This window comes from Thamnophis elegans, chromosome 4 (genome assembly GCF_009769535.1).
Source record: "Thamnophis elegans isolate rThaEle1 chromosome 4, rThaEle1.pri, whole genome shotgun sequence".
NCBI lineage: Eukaryota > Metazoa > Chordata > Lepidosauria > Squamata > Colubridae > Thamnophis > Thamnophis elegans.
Window position 1 is genome coordinate 18466529 of NC_045544.1, and position 21475 is coordinate 18488003.

The 21475-nt window shown below is 34.5% G+C and overlaps 1 protein-coding gene across 5 annotated transcripts in view; it reads right to left on the reverse strand.

Moving 5' to 3' along the window:
• Positions 1-21475, reverse strand: part of CEP162 (centrosomal protein 162) — a 41137-nt gene that overhangs the window by 13835 nt on the left and 5827 nt on the right. For 3 of the 5 annotated variants that reach the window (XM_032215895.1, XM_032215896.1, XM_032215897.1), the window contains exons 3-18: positions 21204-21327; positions 18901-19023; positions 17413-17562; positions 16659-16845; positions 15731-15798; positions 14647-14729; positions 13169-13196; positions 12113-12232; positions 10684-10869; positions 8275-8356; positions 5951-6218; positions 4857-5112; positions 4153-4289; positions 2122-2346; positions 1491-1628; positions 100-212 (exon numbers count right to left, since the gene is read on the reverse strand). In XM_032215895.1, coding sequence (XP_032071786.1) covers positions 100-212; positions 1491-1628; positions 2122-2346; positions 4153-4289; positions 4857-5112; positions 5951-6218; positions 8275-8356; positions 10684-10869; positions 12113-12232; positions 13169-13196; positions 14647-14729; positions 15731-15798; positions 16659-16845; positions 17413-17562; positions 18901-19023; positions 21204-21327 — 2288 coding nt within the window. The remainder of the gene's footprint in view (positions 1-99; positions 213-1490; positions 1629-2121; positions 2347-4152; positions 4290-4856; positions 5113-5950; positions 6219-8274; positions 8357-10683; positions 10870-12112; positions 12233-13168; positions 13197-14646; positions 14730-15730; positions 15799-16658; positions 16846-17412; positions 17563-18900; positions 19024-21203; positions 21328-21475) is intronic. The other 2 variants (XM_032215898.1, XM_032215899.1) reach the window with 2 other exon arrangements.

Genomic DNA, 21475 nt, shown 5'->3' on the forward strand with positions numbered 1-21475 from the left:
TTACATCGAGATAAACGACACATTTCTTTATTTACTTTAGCTCAGAAATAATAATTTATGCAACCTTATAGATTTTGCCATACATTTGAATAAACTCACTGTAAAGCTGCTAATTGAGTCATCAAACGCTGATTCTCTTTAAACATAATTTCCTCATTTGTTTTGTTATTTAGCTGAAGCTCCTTAACTTGCTTATATAATCTTTCATTCTCCTTAATTAAAAAAAGAACAATTAGTTACTATGGGTTCATGTGAAAAAATGTGCATCGGTATCTGTAGTTTCTAATTCCCAGATCAACAGTAGTTTGTTACATAAAATCAAAGTATTGTTGACAGATCTCATCCAACATTCTCCATGGCTCAGAACATTTATATCACAACAAACAGATTAGGTTGCTTCCCAGGGTTTCATTTTCTGAATCAATAATCAAACCCCAGGAACCTTATCTCTGAATAAATGTGCAAATAAAAAAACCCTGTGTTTAAAGCAATTCAAATCTAACAATTCCTTGTTACTTTATAGGACAAAAGTGAAATGTTTCAGAATTTGAATGGGAATCTATTAAATGAATAATGTTGCATGGATAGCAGCACAGAAACTATGGACTTCTGCATATAATTAAATACAGATAGATTAAAGTGTTACATTGCATTGACATTTTGGTGTGTGCATCATTTGTAGTTTTAAAGTGTCTGTATGTTAAATTATATTACATAAGATGATAAAATTTGGGAGGAGGATGGGGCAAAACTAGTCCTTAAGTCTCATTTCAAAAGTTGCTTCAATGAAAGAACATATGCTGATTGCCGGAGAAACAGCTGGAAGTTTCATTTCTGCTCAACAAGAGGATCATCAACAGAATAGGATGACTAGAACCAGTTACAGTAAAAAATTGGCAGGAGGATATACTTATTTCCTGATACAAATTATGCAAATATTGTCTTCACATATGATATTACGAAATGAAAAAAATTACTAAGAATTTTCAAATTTAGAAATTTGAAATTTGTACTGGACTTGCCATACTAAGTACGCACAAAAAATAATGTAGATTTCTGTATGCAAATTTATTTACTTCTTAAGAATTGAGTTCATTTGCAATCAGTTATTAATTTGAAACATCAAAAGGTGTCCTTTTTTCCCTCAGGAACAAGACATTAAAAAGGCAGTAAGATATTAAGATATTGAACTAGAATTGAGGCGGCTGGGTTGAAATCTATTTTTAATATTAAAATACCAGATACTTTGACAAAGTGATTTCTCAGTTCAAATAAATGCATGGAAATAAATCTAATAAATGACAAACAAATAAATACTGGTAAGGCTTCAAACTGAATTTTCCAAAAATAAGTTATTTTGCTTCAGATTTCTTCACCTTCTTGTTCTGCCAAGACAACTACTGCTACAATCGGAACCTCTAACACATTTGGTAGGCAGGACAAAAAGCCCAGTATCACAATATTGCTCAGAGTCACAATATGATCTTTACCTGGTGGTATCCTTGGAGAAGAATCTCTTGATTTTGCATTTCTTTTTGGATTTCTTTCAACGTTTCTTCATCGTTAGGATTTTTCTCCTGAATATTTGACCACATTGTTCCTTTTTTTAGGTCCTTCATATTATTTAGCTATGAAGAAAATGCCTAAGCATTAAGCGCATCTTATAAAAATGCTGAGAAAAAAGTAATTTTACATCTAAGCTGAATACGTATATAATTGAGAAACGGAATGTAGGTATCATTAGTCAAGTAAATAACATTCATTTATTGAAATGTTATTAACACGAAGAATCATATCTATATTCTGCTTTTCCACCAAGTAGCTGATGTGTTGGATATGGCTTTATCTGCTTTTATAAAAATGTCCCATATTTCTGTCACTATTAGGAATTGAATACTAGTTTTTTTTCTTGTTTAGTAATATACATTTCAATACATAAAACTGGATAAGAAGACAATCTTGCATGGTTGAGTTGCACCTCCAAAAATATGAGCAAGCTGGGTAGTTTCATGGACATTTTTATCAAATGTAAGATAAATGTTGTTTTAATGGAATATACCAAAAGAGATGCTATTTATTAAACAGAATATAAAGAATATTAAAAAAAACATAAGATGCTACCTGTGTTTGAAGGACATAATTTTCTTGGCTTAATTGAGACAGTTCCTTATCTTGCTGCACTTTCATTTCCAGAATCTTTGCTTCCATTTCCTTTTCTCTTTGAAGGGAGGAGGTTTTCAGACGTTCAATGACAGTATTGGCTACAGCCAATTTTTCCTCTGCTTCCTGCGCTCTTTTTAGTAAATAAAGCTCTCTTTCACTATGAAACGAGGAAATTGGGGCTACCTGACGACAAATACATACAATATGGAGTACAGAATCAAATTCAATTGCTAATTTTCTTTTCATTTTTTTTACATGTAAAAATGAAATGTTTAACGTTTTCCAAGCCTGTTCTAGTTTGCAAAATATTTCAATACTGTAGAGAGAAATGAAAACACTGCTGTTCATTAGGAAAATGCATCGTTTTATCCAAATTAATTCAAGTACCTAAAATAGAGACAAATAAGTGCTATGCTCAAGGAAACATTTGAATGCATCGACATTAATTTTAATTCAAATGAATAAGTAGAAAGATGGGAAAACACAAGAGCTGGCCTAAGCTCCCCGAAGCAAATATTGGGAATCTATTATTCCTCCAGCTATCTGCACAACCCTCAGAATTTTTAGTAATAGTCATAATGGTTTAGGCTGCTGGGAATTGTAATTCAACATTTCCCAAAAGTTGTTTTATAAAAAATAAGGCTATAAATAAGACAAGCAATATTACTATACTATATATCTTTTTCAGACAAGCTTCCCATATTGGAATTCCAATCTATCCTGTTTGCAAGAAGGACCATGTACAAAATGAGAGTCCCCCTCCTCCTCCTGTATCACCTCACATCCTGTCTCTGCATCAAAAATAAGGTATTGTTGTGGCCCGGCAGGAGCCGTTGGAGCTGCCACCAGACTCCGAGAGCGAGGGGCCCTATGAGTCGGCCCTGGAGGATGTGGAAGACCCTGGACAGGGTTCCGACTCCGAGCAGGGCGGAGAGAGACCTGGCCACCAGGTGGCGCCTGAGCCTTGGATCAGTGGGGAGGAGACAAGGGATAGTGATCCAGAAACCAACTGTGATTTGATCCGGGATGCACGCCGTTGAAGGGCTACTCGGCATCAAGAGAAACTACGTAATTACAGGAGGTAATTACGCTCAGCTGATGGTCATTAGGCTCCTCTCCAGACTATAAAAGAGACTGCTTGTGCTACGCCCTTCTTGCAGAAGTCAACGCTTTGACTAAAGAGAAACAAACTTGGCAGGCTGGATTGCTGCCAGAGTTTGTCTGAATTGCTGCCAAAGTTTGTCGGCCTTGCTGCCAAGGTCCTTATCTGTTTGTTTATTTGGCTTTCAGCCACCGAGATTCTGGTCTTGTTATTATTAGGACATTCCATTTTACGCTTGTCTCGGCTTTCATTACTGGACGGAGGAGGGGGTCAGAACAGATATTGAGTAAACTGAGGGACTGCAGATTGAGGAAAGTCAAAATTACCCTTTTGCCTTTCCTTGAAGTTATGAGTTCCATTAATGGAATCCAATTCACATATTATAAATCCAATGAGAAGTAGTTGTCTGTGGTATCACAAGAATTATTTAAAACAAAAAAATGTACTTTTTGTGCTATGGCTTGGGCTCACTGTATATAAGCATAATGCTAAACTGGGTGTTGATTTTCCTTTCACACATCTGAGGAGCGTATACAGGTAGTCCTCATTTAGCAACTACAATTGGAACCAGCAACTCAGTCAATAAGTCAAGTGGTCGCTGAGTGAAATGGCAAAGGTGCTTATTATCTTACTTCAGCTTTCTTTTGCTTTACAAAAAAGTAAACTCCTGCTTTACAGCGAAGGTTGTAAAAATGAAGCTTGGTAATAAAGTTACTTCTTCATCACCGTGGTAACTGCAAACAGTTGCTCAATGAGGACATGCTGTATGTGAGTGACATTAAGAATACTTCAAATGAAAAACCTTCCTCTTATTCTGCATTTTCATTTCTTGAACATTCTCCTTTAAAAAAAAAAACCTGTCAAAGAACAGTGGCTGTATCACTAACCTTGTAACCCTGACTGTCATTTTCTTTAGGCTCCGGTAGAAATCCACCTGGAGATAGTTGTCCAACATCAGCAGAATCATTTCTTTTGTGTGAGAGTGAATGGGGTTTTGTGTGAGTTACTTTAGTCATTGATGTGTCTTTGAAAGGAAAACAATCAATTACAGGTAGTTCTCAACTTACAACAGTTCATTAGTGACTGTACAAAGTTACAACAGCTAGTGACTTATGATCATTTTTCACTTACTGCCTTTATAGATCAAAATTCAGATAGTTGGCAACTGGTTCATACTTATGACTGTTGCAGTGTCCTGGGGTCATGTGATCTCTTTTGGTGACAAGCAAAGTTCATGGGGAAGCCAGGTTCACTTAACAACCGTGTTACTAACTTATCAACTTCAATGATTCACTTAACAACTGTGGCAGGAAAAATCTTAAAATGGGCCAAAACTCATTTAACAAATGTTTCATTTAAGAACAGAAAATGTGGGTTAAATTGTGGTCGTAAGTTGAAGACTGCCTGTATGTCTTTTTTTAAAAAAAATTGCAATAAGGACCATATAATTTTTTATATAAATATATTTCTTGGAATAATTATTATTTGCCAAAAAGATCAGTTATTGTGACTTTTAATAGTTTCTTTATACATATATTAACATACTATATCATATCATATCGTATCAATATTAAATGTTTTATAAATATACCTTTTTGCTTTGGAGGAGATTTGACTTTCAGAAGTGGATTTTTGTTGCTTTCCTTCAATGTCTTCTCGTTAACTGTAGGAAAGTGCTTTAATGAAGAATTGGGTTTTCCATATCCAGAGCTTCTAACAGAACTATGTGATCCAGCCAAATGTTTCTTTCTATGAATAGTCATTGTGTTTTTACTGCTCTTATACATTACTTGTTTATTTGGTACTAAGTTTGGATTTTCTTTATTCCAAGTGTTGGGTTGATGCACCTGTAAACAAAACATACATGTATGTTATTGACTAGTTTGGTTTCAGAATGTAAAATAAAGGCTCAATATTTAAAATAAGGTTATGTAATCACTAAATTTTATAGAATAGCAATATTCTATATTTTATAGAATAGCAAAATAAATTTTTAACTCTAATTCTACCAAATAAATTCTACCAAAATTATATTAGTTTGATTATATCATAAATAAACAACTCAAACATCATATATAATATTAACCAGTGGAACAACTTGCTTCCAGAAGTTGTGAATTCTCCAACACTGGAAGTTTTTAAGAAGACATTGGACAACTATTTGTCTGAAACAGTTTAGGGTTTCCTGCCAGAGCAGGGATTCTATTCTATTCCATTCCTCTCCTCATGGAAACAGTTGATAGTCAGCTGCCTAAGCAGTAACATAATCATAGTGGTCAACAGGTGTACCTTGAAAGATATTTCACAATCCTAGAAATCATCTGTTTCAAGAAATATGAGGAAAGTGGAAGATAAGTAGGAAATAGGGAGTATAGGTTGGAAGAATAGGATCAGATTTCAACCAGCAAAATATGCACCCAAGTATTAAACTCTGTTACTAAGCCAGATGTTTTTGAGTCTTCACTGATGGCTTCTTATTGACAGGCAATGACTTGGTTTTTAAATTTTAGGATTATGAAATAGATTTGTCCTGCTGATGATTGGTTCCTTTATTTTGAAAGGTTACCTTTTGTTTAATGGCTTATTTTGGACTATAGAAGTCCAAAATAGCTGTAGAAGAATAAAACTCTTTTATTACTTTCCTGCTTCTTTCTGCCTTAAGTATGACAAGGAAAAGCTGCTCACCTGTCCAGATTTCCTCTCCTGATAAAGTGTTGGACAATTTGAGAGACTGGTTAATTTTATAACATTATGTTTAATTTTATTAGCTAATTTCTCTTTGATAACTTCCAGATGAGGACTATCTTTGCTACTTTCATTTGCAACTTCTAAAACTGAAGTATTTTCTTGTTCACCAGGATGGTTTAAAAGACAGCCAATGTTTTGGGATTCCACAGCTTCATTAGACGGCTTCATTAATGCATCTGCGTGATCTTGTGTGACTTTCACAGGACTATGAGATGGAAGGGAAAGAAAGCCATATATGAAAAGGTTTGTTGTTAATAATAGCTTAGTAAAAAATATATGGACATTTGATACTGAATTGCACACTAGTTTTATATAATTGTTCACAAACTGCAGTAAAACAATTACCTGATCCTGCGGGACAGGATTAAGCAATAACAGCACTAACAACAGATCGCTTTGTAGCAGTTATAAAGAAGTATCTCATATTTGGTCGAGTAAAGGAGAAACGTTATTTCCCATATACTCAAAAACTCCTTGACTATAAAAAAAACTATACCCAATACAGTAAAAATGAACCCTATTTATTTATTTTAGTTTTATATATTAGCATACAACAAACTAGAAAAATAAACAACACTCATAAAAATACTCTGTCTCCTGCAGCGGACACAAAAAATTAGAAGGCGGAAGGGATAAAGTGTAATCAGATGTGGCTTTATGATTTCAAGATTTATGATTTTGTTGGCACGCACTATTAAGATAGGTTATGTTTTAGATAATAGGGTTATAGAGTTATTGTAGGGTCCATAAGCACCCCTTTGAAACTCAGTCAAGGTTTGTCTTCTGAATATGGGGATCTTGCTTGGGGGGATTCTTTCCCATATATATCTTAACTCTTCTATTTTGTAGGTAGTCCTCAACTTACAACCATTTGTTTAATGTCCATCTGTAGTTCTAACGGCACTGAAAGAAATGATTTAGGACTGTTTTTTACACTTATGACCATTGCAGAATCTCATGGTCACAAAATTTGGACCTGTTATGACTCCCCTGGATGCATCCCCATATGCTAGTTCAGAGGAAGATGAGTTGGCAGCTGAGGGCTATGAGGCAGGAATGTAGGGGTTAAGCACAGGAGAGCGACCAGATGAGCAGCTGGCTGAGCTAGGGACAGGAGGCTAAGCTGCAGCTGGAAAGCCCAGAGGCCTTGGGTGGAGAGGGCATACAGCTGTAGCTGGTCAGTGAAAATAAAGAACTACCTCCTCCTCCAGATCTGAGAGCATGTAGGGCTGAGAGGAGGCAGGCATAAAGGAGGTGCCAGGCTACTCGCCAGGAGGTAGCCTCGCCCCTGTTGATGAGCTGCACCAGGAAGCTTTTAGCTCAGCAAGGGGAGTGAAATGATACTGGGAACAACGTTTTCCTTTTTTTGCTGTGTATTCTTGCCCTGAACTTTGGTTCGTGCCTCTTCAGCTGTGGCCTTGCCCTGACTTGCTTTGTGGCCTTTCCTTTCCCTATGGGGAAATCCCTCTTGTGGATTTGCCTTTGTCTTGCGGACTTGCTTTTTCTAGCGGACTTGCCTTTGTCTTGAAACTTGCCTTGGGCACTTGCTTTTGCCTAGTGCACTGGATTTACCTTTATCTCGAGGACTAGTGTTGGCTTCATTTGAGTAGCTTGTTTGAGCTGGTGCCAGCACAGGGAATTACTGGGGAATACCAATTCAGGCTCGGAAGCGTTAATAGAGATTCCTTACACCTGTGGTGTGTGTGTGTGTGTGTGTGTGTGTGTGTGTGTGTGTGTGTGTGCAGGACAGCACAGGACCCTACTGGCCTGTATTTATGGTTGCAGTGCTCTAGGATCATGTGATCACCTTTTGCAACTTTGGATAAGCAAAATCAATGGAAAGTCAAATTCACATAACAACCATGCTACTAAACAGCAATGATTCATCTCCCAATTGTTTCAAGAAAGGTTGTGGCAAATGGAGCACAACTCAATTAACCATCTTGCTTAGCAATGGAAATTTAGAGCTCAATTGTGGTCGTAAATCAAGGACTACTTGAACTTAATTCTGCCAGCAATAGGACTGAGCAAACAGATACCATTTTAAGGTTGAAAGCTTTCAGCTTCAATTCTTCGTTCCAATTATTGATTAAACAGATGTTAGCAGCAAAGATATATTTAAATCTTATGAATAATATACTCAAGGAGCAAATGATACCCTACTAACACTACAGTAGTAATATATTCATTTTAAAAAGGGTTAAAGAAAAAATATATGAAAAATGTCATTGGCTATGTCACACATTTTCCAGAATGAATACCTAATAGGCTCTAGTTCAAATCCCCTGACAAAAGATGAATCTGCTCTGATAGGTTTCATCAGTTCTTCTATAGTGGGCAAATCTAGATAGAAGGAAAACAAGACACTTGTTATTACTTCTGCAGCAAAAGTATTTTCAAATAAAATCTGAATGAAATTTCATTTTTTGGTCAGAAATTACTAAAAGATTGGCATAAACTATATCTGGTTATATTGGGATTGGGTTGTTTTGTCCATCTAATTACATTCTACAGTGATTAATGCAGTGTATTAGCCATTGATTTTAAACTGTTTTGAATAGCTTTGGTTTTACATTTTATTGTACATTTCTAGGAGACATTGGCTATCTACACAGTAGGAATACTAAACTAAACTAAACTAAACTAAAAACAAGCATTACTTTCAGCTTTTCTTCTTTGAGATAATTTGTGACCTCCCAATTACAACCTACTGAAGCTTAATTTTTTTTATAACCATAGTTTACTTCAATCTTTCATATATTTATTTTCTACAGCAGCCTTCCTATTCTTTACCATTTTGCAAAGCCCAAATACTAGGCATGAAACAGTGAGATCAATTTTCAGCCACACAGTATATTGGGTGATTTAGGGAAATTGTTACTTCTGCGTTCAAGCTTCCTCATAATTGTGAGAATACAATTATAGCTTTCAAAAGTGTCATTTTGTGCTCCTGGAGGAAAGGGAGGATAGAAACTTAATAAATAATAACAAATTTGAGGTAATTCTCTAAATTATGACTTTTTAGTGATTGTTGATTTGGTTAGTGAAGAATGCTACTGAATGGTATTAGACTGAAATTATATATTTAATTAACAATAATATGCCATATGTTAACAATCATATCATAATATCTTTTATTCAGGGTCTTATAGCAATAGCACTTAGACTTATATACTGCTTCACAGTGCTTTACAGCTCTCTCTAAGTGGTTTACAGAGTTAGCATATTGCCCCCAACAACCTGGGTCCTCATTTTACCCACCTCGGAAGGATGGAAGGCTGAGTCAACCTTGAGCAGGTCAGGATCGAACTCCTGGAGTGAGCAATGATTTAGTCTGAAAAACTGCATTCTAACCACTGCACCAACACAGCTCTTAAAGTGGTATAGCCTATTTTTCCTACAGTAACAACCTTGCATGATAAGTTGAGTTGAGAAACAATGACTGGTCACAAATCACATAGTGAGTTTCTGTGCATTGCAGGTTTCAATATTTTAACCACTATAGCATATTAGTTTTATATCGTTAGCTCTATTTAAGAGATCAACCAAATGTATAATTTATTGGAATGCTAGGCCAACATCAGATCACACTGAATAACTGAGCAGCCATTAAGATTATAAATCCGCTGGCTAACTAAGGAATTACTCATTTTGTTTGGATGTCAAATAAATATCCTGAAAACTGAGGAAAGAACTTACAATAATCAGATAGTCAACCAGGATAAGCAATCAAGATACAAAGTGTAGCTTTCAATATAATAGATTTCCTCGGATGTCTAGACTGGGCTTCTAAAGCGTTTCCATATGCTAGAAAACTACATCAACAATTATGCTGGTCTGCATTACAGTATTACATCTATCTTTAAGTGACTTCTAGATTGGTGCTAATACAATCACAAAATTCAAAAGGTGACTTACTAAAGATGGAAGGCATGAATGAACTGCCACTGTTTAGTTCTGTTTTTTCAATGTCTTGAACTTTATACAGAAATTTAATTTTCTTACCAACAGAGTATGTTATACTTCCTTTGATATATTTAAAAAAAACACTAAAGGAAAACATTTCCCTCTTTCAGTTTCATAGTCAAATTTGTAAAACCTTTTGCATTCTACAAATAGAACATGTTTCTTCTTTTGAGAAGCTTCATGAAAGACATTTCATGAAATGTCTATTATCTATGAAAGAAACAATCTGCACAATGGCTACAATATAAGAACATGAATTGTCATCCTATTCACAGAGACCTTAAAAGGGTGGGGAAACCCTACAATATTGGCTTTGGGCATGAATAATAAAACTACAATTGTAGGAGTCAGACTCAATGACACAAATCTCTTTCCCGTGAAATAATTGACTGCCCTCCTAGAAAAATGATAGTCTGATAAGAAAGTCATGTAATTAGCTTCATTAGCACAATTTTGGAAATCAGCGACATGATGCAGTCACGTGGGATTGCAATTCACAGAAGTGGGTTCGGCACTTTCTCTGACGCAAACAGTGATGGCATCAGAGATAAAGCAGAAGCAGCAATAGCAATGGAAATTTTAGTATTATCATGGAAGGAGCTATTTATATCTTCTTTGGAGGGGACCATGATTGAGAACACAGTCCAGCGATCGGAACATGTTTTATTTAAGTGCAAACAATCTTGGGAAGTACCAGAATTTACCAGAATTAGTAATGGAAGTATTTTGGGGGCAGCTTTCTTTATTTTGTGAAGTGTCATTGACTAAACTCTCTTCCACTTCCATTTTCTCATCATTCTGCTCATCTGTAGCTCCTAAAGACTGTTCAACATGACGGTAAGCTTGCTGCAAGGCTTCAAGGTCACTGTTGGTTCTCCCACTGGAAATACCTGTAAGGAGAAAAATGAAATGTTTCCAGATGAAAATAAAGTAGTTATGAGGAAGAAATCAGTAAAATAACAGCACTAGTAACCTAGTGTGACACTAGCAAAATTCCAATGTCACACAGGGCCAAAGCTTGATCAGGCAACAACAGGACTTTTAACCCATTGCAGGCACCCAATTCAGCTCAGGATTTTTCAGGCTCAGAGCAGATTTTATGAGTGAGCAAAGGGAAAGGGAAATCCCTGATTCTTTCCATTGTTAGGAACTCCTGACAAAGGTAGTTTTGTCCGTGGCAACAGGCTGTTGGACCCTTTCACTGCAATCCCATATATATTTTTATTATAAAGCATCTTCTGCTGAGATTCAAATCCAAACGTATTTAGTAATGAGTTTCATCACGTTCAATAGGATTATTTCCAATAAATACATTTAGGATTGAAATGTAATTAGGTCAGATTGTGGCAGCAGATTCTAACCAACCAGTAAGCACTAATGTAAAAAATGTAAATTATATTTTACAGACAGTACTATAACTTAAATTCATTAGCTAGTAAGACAAAGAACAGAAAAATAGCATCCCGTGCTTTTTCTTGAATTTTCCTTCTTCTCAAAACTAGATTCAGAATATAGGGCTAGAGGTAGTCTGTTCGATCATGTGGAAAAAAAACCCCACAGTATTTAAGCTACGGTTGCATACTTTAAGGCCCTTTGATTTTAAATACTGGATTTTCTGCCACTAAAATCAATGGAAAGTCAGTGGGAAGTTTTGTTTTGCTTAGATGGATACTTACAGTAATTACAGTAAAGTAATTTTAATAAGTCCAAATGGAATGAGACAGACTGCTCCTGCCTCACATCAGTTCAGAGCAGGGGTGTCAAACTGGATTTCTTCGAAGACTGTATCAGCATTGTAGTTCTTTGCAGGCTGGCTGGGGGTGGTGAGATGGAATGGATGCCTCCTGCCAACCAAAATGGGGTGGGGGAACGTGCCCATGCCCCCATGTCCCATTTTGGCAAGCAGGATGTCCAGGTCGAAAACGGGGTGTGGGAGGGCCACATGGGTCCCCGTACTCCATTTTGGCTGCCAGAGGCACCGCGGGCCAGTCCTTTATTATTTCCATGCCAGCCCCACGGGCCAGATTTAAGCACCCTGTGGGCTGGATCCAGCCTGCAGGCTTTGAGTTTGACACCCCTGGTTTAGAGCATGATCAATAGAAGGAATAATTAACAAACAAAAAGTAGCCTTACCTGTTCCAGTCATTTCTTCTGCAGTAATTTCTCGAGCTGTATGTTGTTCTACCACAGCTGCATCTTGCTGTTCATTGGCTTTTGGAGTTTCTAAAACTGACTCTTGGGAATCCAGAAGAACTACAAAGAAAGAAGAATTGTATCTTCTCTACATTAGTGTAGATGAAGAAAAGGTAATGCCAACCTTACACTCAATCTGTAACACTGGAATGGGCAACCTGCAGTAAAGTTAAATGTGTAGACATTCTAAAAATCGTTTAGATAAGAAACTTTAAGATAACACGCTTTAAATAAGAAAATGAAAAAGATGTAAAATTATGTATAAAATGATAAATCATTCACAATCATAAATTATATGCAACAAAATGTTAAAATACAAACAACAGTTCTTGCTTATGCAACAATAGGATCTAATCATTCCTCATGCTTGCAGGAGATGGTTGGGGAAAAGACTGCAATATCAAGTATTCTAATTAGGTAGAAAGCTGTGTCACTCAATGGGACTTCTTAAGTAAGCATACATACAAAGGGAAAGCACTTTTTCCCAGTATGTAGTATGTTTTTCTTTTGTAGTGAGACTAATGGGTGCTGTACTGAATCTTGCCTCTAATTTTAAAGTATACAATTCCAATATATATTCATACATTTTTATTATTTTAAACTTTATATTATTTCCAAAATTTAAAAAAATAAACGTTGATGTCAATTGTTCGTTGCCATTTTTATTTTTGACCAGTCTTTGAAGACAAAGTTAGTTGTATAATACAAATCTGTAAATCTTTCGTTTTCTAGTTACGGTGACTGATATGAGTACTGTTGACATCAAAGTATTCCTGTAATCTTTTCTAATAAAATTCAGGAATACTACTACTACTACTACTACTACTACTACTACTACTACTACTACTACTAATGATTGGTTTTATTTCATGGGAAAGCCAGCACTATGATAAGTAGAATTAAAGGTAATGGGCCCGTTTGATTATTTATCTCTCAAATTCAGAAAGATCCAACTCATTTTATACTATATAATTTCACATTATATGAATCTGATACCTTTGGCCAGCATGCCTGTCCCTTCCTCCTAGAAAATAAAATAATATACATTTATATATAAATCTCACTCTTGTAAAAAAATATTTTGAATATGAAATAGGAAACTTTCTTGAAATAATTTACCATTTTACAACTTAAAATTTTGATGTTTTGATGTTTTTCACTTACATAAAATATTTCACTTACATAAAATTTAAGTAGCATCAAGTCAAAAGATACACACTACTAGTTAAAAATAATTCAAAATCTTAATAATACTTTTAAGTATTATTCACATTTAATGCATGTGCAAATCATTCCAATCATTGTGCCTTTCTCCTCAAAATTCTGTTCTGGGCATAAGAATTCTAATATGTACTGATTTCCAATAGCCAAAAGATTAAGAGTCATGTTGGTGCAATGGTTAGAATGCAGTATTGTTTCAAGGTTGACTCAGTCTTCCATCCTTCCAAGGTTGGTAAAATGAGGAGCCAGATTGTTTGGGGGCAGTGTGCTGACACTTGCAAACCAATCAGAGAATGCTGCAAAGCACAATTGAGTGGTATATAGGTTTAAGTGCTATTGCTATCCCTTGAATGATTTTGGTGAAGAAAACTGATTAATACGTTCAGTACTTTTAAACCAGCCCTTTTACTGAACAGAATGCTTCATCTACACTGGATATACATCAGAGTACACATGAAAATACAAATCAGAGAAGATAATAGCTAGGAATACAAGAAAACTTAAGATGGTACTATTTTATACTATTGAATTGGAATATATTATTTATTTGCAATCCTATACACACCCATTTGTTCATTTTTTAGATGTTTCATACATAATTTTTAATGTTGTACAGATTGATAATATCATTATTATATAATTTAAATATTAGAATCCTGATTCAGCTTTTATTAAATCAGGAACATATGCCCTTGGAAATAATATTCCTTGCTCTACCATTATAGGATCCTGTGATTTCCAAATCTGTTTTAAAAATATATTAAAAACAGTATGTATGTCTCAAGAGAGTTGTGTTTGGCATCAAGATCTTTAATCATATCATGTGATTTTGGCATTGATGCTGAGCCCTTATTGTTCTTTTATCCTTCCGATAGTTTTGCTTTGTAGTGGTAATCTATCTTTTTGACGACTCCAGAAGTATAAATTGCCTGAAGAGCTCTGAACATAATTAGATGCCAGCTATGAAATGTTACAAGCTATATGTATCATCAGGAGGAAAGCCAGTAAATGCACTAAAAATCAACTATAGGGCACATTTCTATCTTTGAACTTTGGGGTTTCAGGGCATAACATCTCATGACTGCTCACCTGGATGCATAGTCCACTGAGCTCAGTGGTCCCTACATCTCAAAAAGCAAGTTTTAGACAGCACTGTAAATAACTAGGTAAGCCCAGAGTCAGATAAAACATTGAAACCACAAAATTTAAAACCCTTAAAATAGGAAGTGATTGTACTTATCACAAATGCTCACAGTAGCTTCAGACGTGATCACCTGTTCAGCTTTGTTGTCTTCATTACACTCTGAATTTTCCTCAAAATCCTCACTATAATCACCTGAATGTTCGGAGGAAAGACTGTGTTTAGTTCTTCAAAAGAAATAAGAGAAACACTGCTATTTTCCTTCCCAAGGATCTATTTCAGTGTTGGCGAACTTTAAACAAATGAGAGCGTGCGTGCGGGAGACCACTGGAAACCGGAAGAACAGCTCCCCAGTGTGAACGTGCCGGAAACCGGAAGAACAGTTCCCTGATGCACATGTGCGCACTGGGAAGCTGAGCTTCCACGGTTTCTGGCGTTCCCGTGTGTATGAAGACCAGCTGTCTGGCGCATGTGCACACCAGAACCCAGAAGAGCAATGGGCTATGCCTGGAAGAATGGTCTATGTGCCATAGATTCGCCATCACGGATCTATTTCATCCTTTTATTGGAACAGTTATGTTCTTCTTCCAGCACAGGGTTGTTAAAGTCTCTCCCTGTGGGCCGGATACACCAAATGCTGGCCACGCCCAGTTTAGCGAAGTGGGGGAAAGTCCTGAAAAAGTGTCACATGTCACTGCCATAATGACGTGAGCTTGACACCCCTGTTCCAGCAGAATAGCCAGCTATGTAATTGTGCTTAGAAATTGAATAATGTTACAGAAGTAACAGAAATGTGCTGTTTCTCACTGAATTGTAATGGTGCAAGCAAGCATTAAGACATTCTTTCTATTCAAATTGTGTCCAGTTCTGACTTAAAGTATATATGCAGATACTGAAAAAAAACCAACACAAACCTATTCTACAATCACTCGTTGCATAAAGTCTTCACATTCTGTTGCAATGTAACAGATTTTCTGGATCAGACTCAATGGCCTAATGGCAATAAGATTTTCTTATTTGTCTTAAGTAACTTTTGACTTATAAGAACCTGCCCTTTAAATTAATGTAATATCTCATGACTGCCTTTCATAGATCTGTACGATGAAATAATAAATTGACAACATCCTTTGGAAATTAATACCATGTAAGTAAATAGTCATTAAACGTAGGTTACTAAGCAAATTGTTTGAAATTACCAAATTTTTCATGACTCATACATTCACTGTCATTTTCTTCTTTTGTCTCTTTCACTTGAAGCTGGTTGCTGCAAAATATTAGGAATGACAAAATATTTTTCTCTTCACACTTGATTGAGGCTATTCATTCTAATGCTATGCTGTTCTAACAGCAAAAATATTCCTTTCAACCACCCCCAAATTTTTCCTAAGCAGCTAAAGGCAAGCAGAATGGGCAGAAGTAGTCTGTGAATATCCATGTCAAAAAAAGATTTTAAGATACAGAATCTGTATTTAAAAGAAAAAAAAGAAGCTATAACCACCAATTTTGCTTTAATTATATTTATAGATATACAATTGAAAAATATTTTAGCCCCTGAAGTATTTAATAGTGAAAATTCCTTTACTAATAAATCTCAGTCTAGTCTAGTATTCAATTACAATTACTCCTAGATTGTATCTGCATTAATCCTAGTTTGGACCTAAGAAAAATACTGTAAAAATACAGATGGCCACTGAACATTTATTTATTTATTTCTTTTATTGGCCCCCATCTTACCACAGGGTAACTCTAATCATAAAAAGTAGCTGGCAGAGCAAGGTCTTTAGGCTCTTACAAAAGGTCAGGAGGGTTGGATTTTTTTCAATATATTTATGTCTTATTTATGTTAACATTGTGAGGGGAACATTTTCATAAATGAACAGAATCACAAATAGTAAGGCATTTTTCTAGTCTATCCATAAATAGCTGCTTGTTTCCCATTTCCAATCTCACTTTCACTTTGTTATGCATAAGGTGTCACTTTCTACTCTATAGCTTCCACCCTACTTTTCAATGCTACCATATAGTATGAATATTTATTTAGCACAATTTGTTTTCACGTTTGTTATATTTCCAAACTACTGCAATTCAACATATAACTACCATTGTTAAATTTGTTTACTTTACCATAAAAATGTTGGCAGGATTTCAGAATTATTAGAATCTAGTTCCTTATTCAATTTTGAGTAGTCGATGGTAGAGCATGCGCCTTTCTCAAGGTCAGCAAAAAACTTCTCCTTTTCTTCTTCTTCTTCCAAAGTATCCAATCCATCTCCCAAAATATTCTCACTGGGTCCCAAAGCAACAACTGAATCTAAATGATAAAAGAATCAGAATATAGATAACCATATGAGTTTATACCTTAGTACTGTAATTGCCAAATGACATTCAGACATTTTAAATAAGAAAACAAGAATATTAGCATATGGTTCTAAATTCCCATTTGTTTAAACATAGGAAGTAAATTCAAGACTACAAAGGAATGTGTGGGCAGACTGGTTCCCAGTGGGGAAAAAAAGAGAAAAAAAGAGACATGCTTTTGTCTCTGTATAGCAGGATAGATTTGTGAGCTCATATGGTTTGAATGAACCATTGGACTGGGGCAATTATACAACTAGTACAGAAACATAAAGCCCGTGTATTTTCTAGAGCTGAGTTGTAAAACACTCCTTGAATCAATCACAGTGCGTTTTAAATTGTGGCACCAGGGTAAAAATAAATATATAACATTGTTTTGAAGTGACCATTTCATTTCTTCAGAACTATGCAACATAAAAACCACTTAAAAAAAATAAGCAGTCTATACGTCCAATGTATTTGTTAGCAAATTCTTAAAATATAGTATAACAAAAGAGACTTTTAATGTCAGAAGCACTTTTACCATTTGATTCCAAACTATCTTTGCTTAAAGAGACAGAAACACCATGAAGCTGCGGGAGCTGGAGGTCTTCTCCAAAATCTTCATCTACTTCCTCAATAGAAGGAGCAAGCTTCCGTGATTTCAGAAAGCTATTGCAGGTCTCGCGTATACCTTAAAACATAGCCGGGGGGAGGAGGGGGAGAGGAGAAGCATGGAATGAATATTGATAAATCTATACTCAAACACAGAAATACATTGAATGATGGGTTCAAGTGCTTTGCCTACTTAAAATCTCCATTTTCAAAACAGTTTGCATATTGCATTTGGTCTAAAAAGTCATATTACCAATGTATGCTTCCCACAGAAGACATTGGATTTTAATGCAATTAAATTTGTTAGCACAACAAAATGACGACCCTATTTTCTAGATTATTGTTAACAAACAAATATCCAGTTCTCATTTGTTTCATTGATAATTTAAAAAACAAAAAACTAGATTCACACTACAGAACCTAGGATCTACTTATCTTATAAATGTAATGTATTTAAGATAAATTATGTTACTGAAAAATATTTCATATTTAAATAGTTCCATACAACAGATTTACTACAAAACATAAAATTTTTAAAGGTTGCATTATATATATTGTTTTGAACTGAATGCAAATTCAACTGCAGTACAGAGGGAATAATTCTTTAGCTGCTCCATGAATCCTAAATATACAAGTGAATAAATCACTTTTATAAATGTAATTGGAATATAATTTTGCTAAAAATTACACAGAATATTTACCAAAATATTTCAACAGAACTCAACACATTTTGCAACAGAAGGTCAATCATTTAGATGAAGAACCAACATCACCTTCATACAATGCACACAGCTACTTTATAGCACTAGTTTTACAAATGTAGCCTTCACAATATGAGCTCTTATTTGACTGACTGCCCATGAAGAAATCAAATATCTCATATGCTTGTCATTAGCTTAATTTGAATCACAGCAGGATTTTTGTAATTTTTCAAAATGGTGCATTTAAACATTAACTTAATTCATATTGGAAAGTCTTTTAACAATGGCTTATTACATGGCTTGATTCAAAACCAATTTACAGAATTAAATATTTCATAAAAACACAGGAACTTTCCACCTAGCTCTTTACTGACTGGTTCTTAAGTTTTAGAAGAGACTCACCTAAAAGGCAGTACAGGAGTAAATAGAATTAAATACCCTGATTCGTAGCAATTCAATAGAGTTTCAGATTAAAAAATATTTTCAATTCTGCTTCTAGATGACATATTAATTAATCTTATATATATGCAAATTTGCACCCTCATTTTAGCAAGTTCACTCCACTTGAGATTATAATTGGCAACAACTCACACTTACTTGATCAGAAAAATTAGTAACAAAGTAAAAGCATAGTTACTAAAAATAAATTAATTTTGAGTCACAACACATCATAGCTAACATCAAACATTGGCATTTATAAACAGGAAATCCAGTACCAGGCTCATTATCTGAAAATGATACCCTCTTTTCACAATCTTCAGCCACTGCATCTGTTCTTTGCATAAGTTTCTTCTCATTCCCTTTTGATAAACTTTTGATAAACTTGCTCTTTTTTGGAACTTTGGAAATTCAAGAAAATAACAGAAAAGATTGCAACAGTGAGTGAAAAGTAAAATCAAACCACCAAGAATAAAAAAAGCATAGTACAGATAGTGTTGATTTCTAGACATGCCAGGTATGAAAGTTTGGAAACAGAAAAGATTTTCATTTAAAAATAATAGCACCCAAGGGCTCTAATCATTTGCTCTAATAAATAATATATGAGATAATTTCCTCAAACTATAGAAAACACTACTAAATCGAAGGAGAGAAATTGCAACGCACTAGCAAGCATGTATGTAGATGATTTTGTTTGTTTTATTTAGAGTTGCATTTAAAGTTAAATGTCGGAAATCTAACTTTTCTCAAGTAACAATAAAATAACAAAAATAATAATTTCTACTTCTAAGCATTATTTCATTTGACTGCATTTCTGGATGGTTTACTTTCTCTTTCTTATAACTGAGGTAATGCCTTAACAGACATTTCAAGATAAACAATCTATTTTGAATTATACACAGCTTATATATAGCCTTTCTATTTTTGAAATTATTGCAAGAAAAGAATCATGTTTCAATAATAATAATAATAATAATAATAATAATAATAATAATAATAATAATTTCTTCTGCAAAAATATCCCAGAAGCATTAACATTAAACAAGCATTCTGATTCTTAGACTATGTAGTCCCAAAACCTTAATAGCTATAATTGAATTAACGTAACATTGAAAACCTCAAATTTGCAAATCACATACTCATTAACAATCTAAACTTGTATAAACTTACATAATGGGATTCCAAAAACTGATGAGGTAACTCCTGCTCCCACTGGCATAAGTGTAATGATTTATCTTTTCCACTCTAGCCCCCTGCTCTCCTAAAATGTCTGGACTTATACGGGAAAGGACATTTGGTAAAAAATAATCTCTCTGCTTATTGTGATTGGAGAATCCTTCCATTTGCAGAATTGCAAATCTAGATCCCGCTTACTAAAAATAAGGCTAAATAACTGAATTTGCTTTTATCATCTCATTGCTAAAAAAATTTTCTTGTACTTTTCATCAGAAAGAATACTTCAAAGTATCTGTTTTGAAATGGTAGCTTAAGAGCTATAAATATTATAATAGTTTTTTTTCTTTACAAATGTTTTATATTAAAAACAGGGCACTGAATTAGGAATTTTCATTGCAAACTTAACTCTTCACAAAACTGAAATACTTTACAGTTCATTAAGCTTTACTACTATCTACAAAATTTTATCCAATAGTAATCATATTATTTTATTATCACCCATTTCAGAAAGTATATTGATCTTCACGTTGCTTCTTTCAACTAAGTTTCATTAGAGGACAGGCAACAGAATAAATGATTTATGATTAAAGTACAATGTTATATAAAAATCCCAAACTACATTATTTATACGACAGTGTCATATGAACAGATGAGGAAATTTGCCAGATCCAAATATTTGGGTATTTAGTTGGAAATAATGTTCTGTTCCTGTACAATGTGTGTTACAGTTTAATAATTAATTTCTCACTGAACATATGAAAAACCTTAACAATACAATCCCTTGAATATTTATTTGGAATGGTACTTGATCTCTATTAAGAATGCAAGTTTGACTTCCAATATCTACTTCTGAATCTTATTTGTTTATGTAAATATGGAGACAATACCACAGTGCTTTGAAATGTTATAAAAAGAATGAACTTATTTATAGTTGCTCATATAATCAGTTTATTAAATGATTAGCAAAAAATATAGGTAGAATATAGCACAATACAGCTTCAAGCAATTCCTGAAACAGCTACCCAAACTCAGAAAAAGACATTATGCTTACCACTGTTAAGCACCTCTTTAAAAAAAAAATAGTCCTACAATTTCTATTTCATTTTCTCTCCTTCTCTGTCTCCTTCTCATATACACACATAAAAAAACCCATCTCTATACATATGAATAAAATTCAGCTTGAATCAATCCACTTCAGATTGAAATCATGCTCATTGGAGGTAATTTACATGCAGGTTTAGTATGAGTTGTTATGTATCCTAATTCCCAGGCTAGGCGAGAGAGACAAGTACTCGCCCAAAATTTACACACAGTCATGTATATATAGACACAAATAACAGTACAAAAGTGATTCACTGACACCTTGTGGCAGAGTTGTTACACAGACTAAATTTCAGTACCATACCATCATCTGAATCATCTTCTATTATCCACCATGGCACAGGAGGCTTTTTATTTTTAGACTGCTCAACCGATTCAGAAATAACATTTTGATTTTGTTCATTTCCAAGTGAATCATCTGAAAGAGACTGAATAAAAAGAGAGGCTACTTACTATTTATTTACTGCTTCATTTTTATGAGCCAGCCATGTTTAAGCATGTTTAAACTGTTACTGATTTCAAAGAAGGTTAACTCTGTGCTTAAAATATAGCAGTTCTTAAAATAAAATTTTGCAC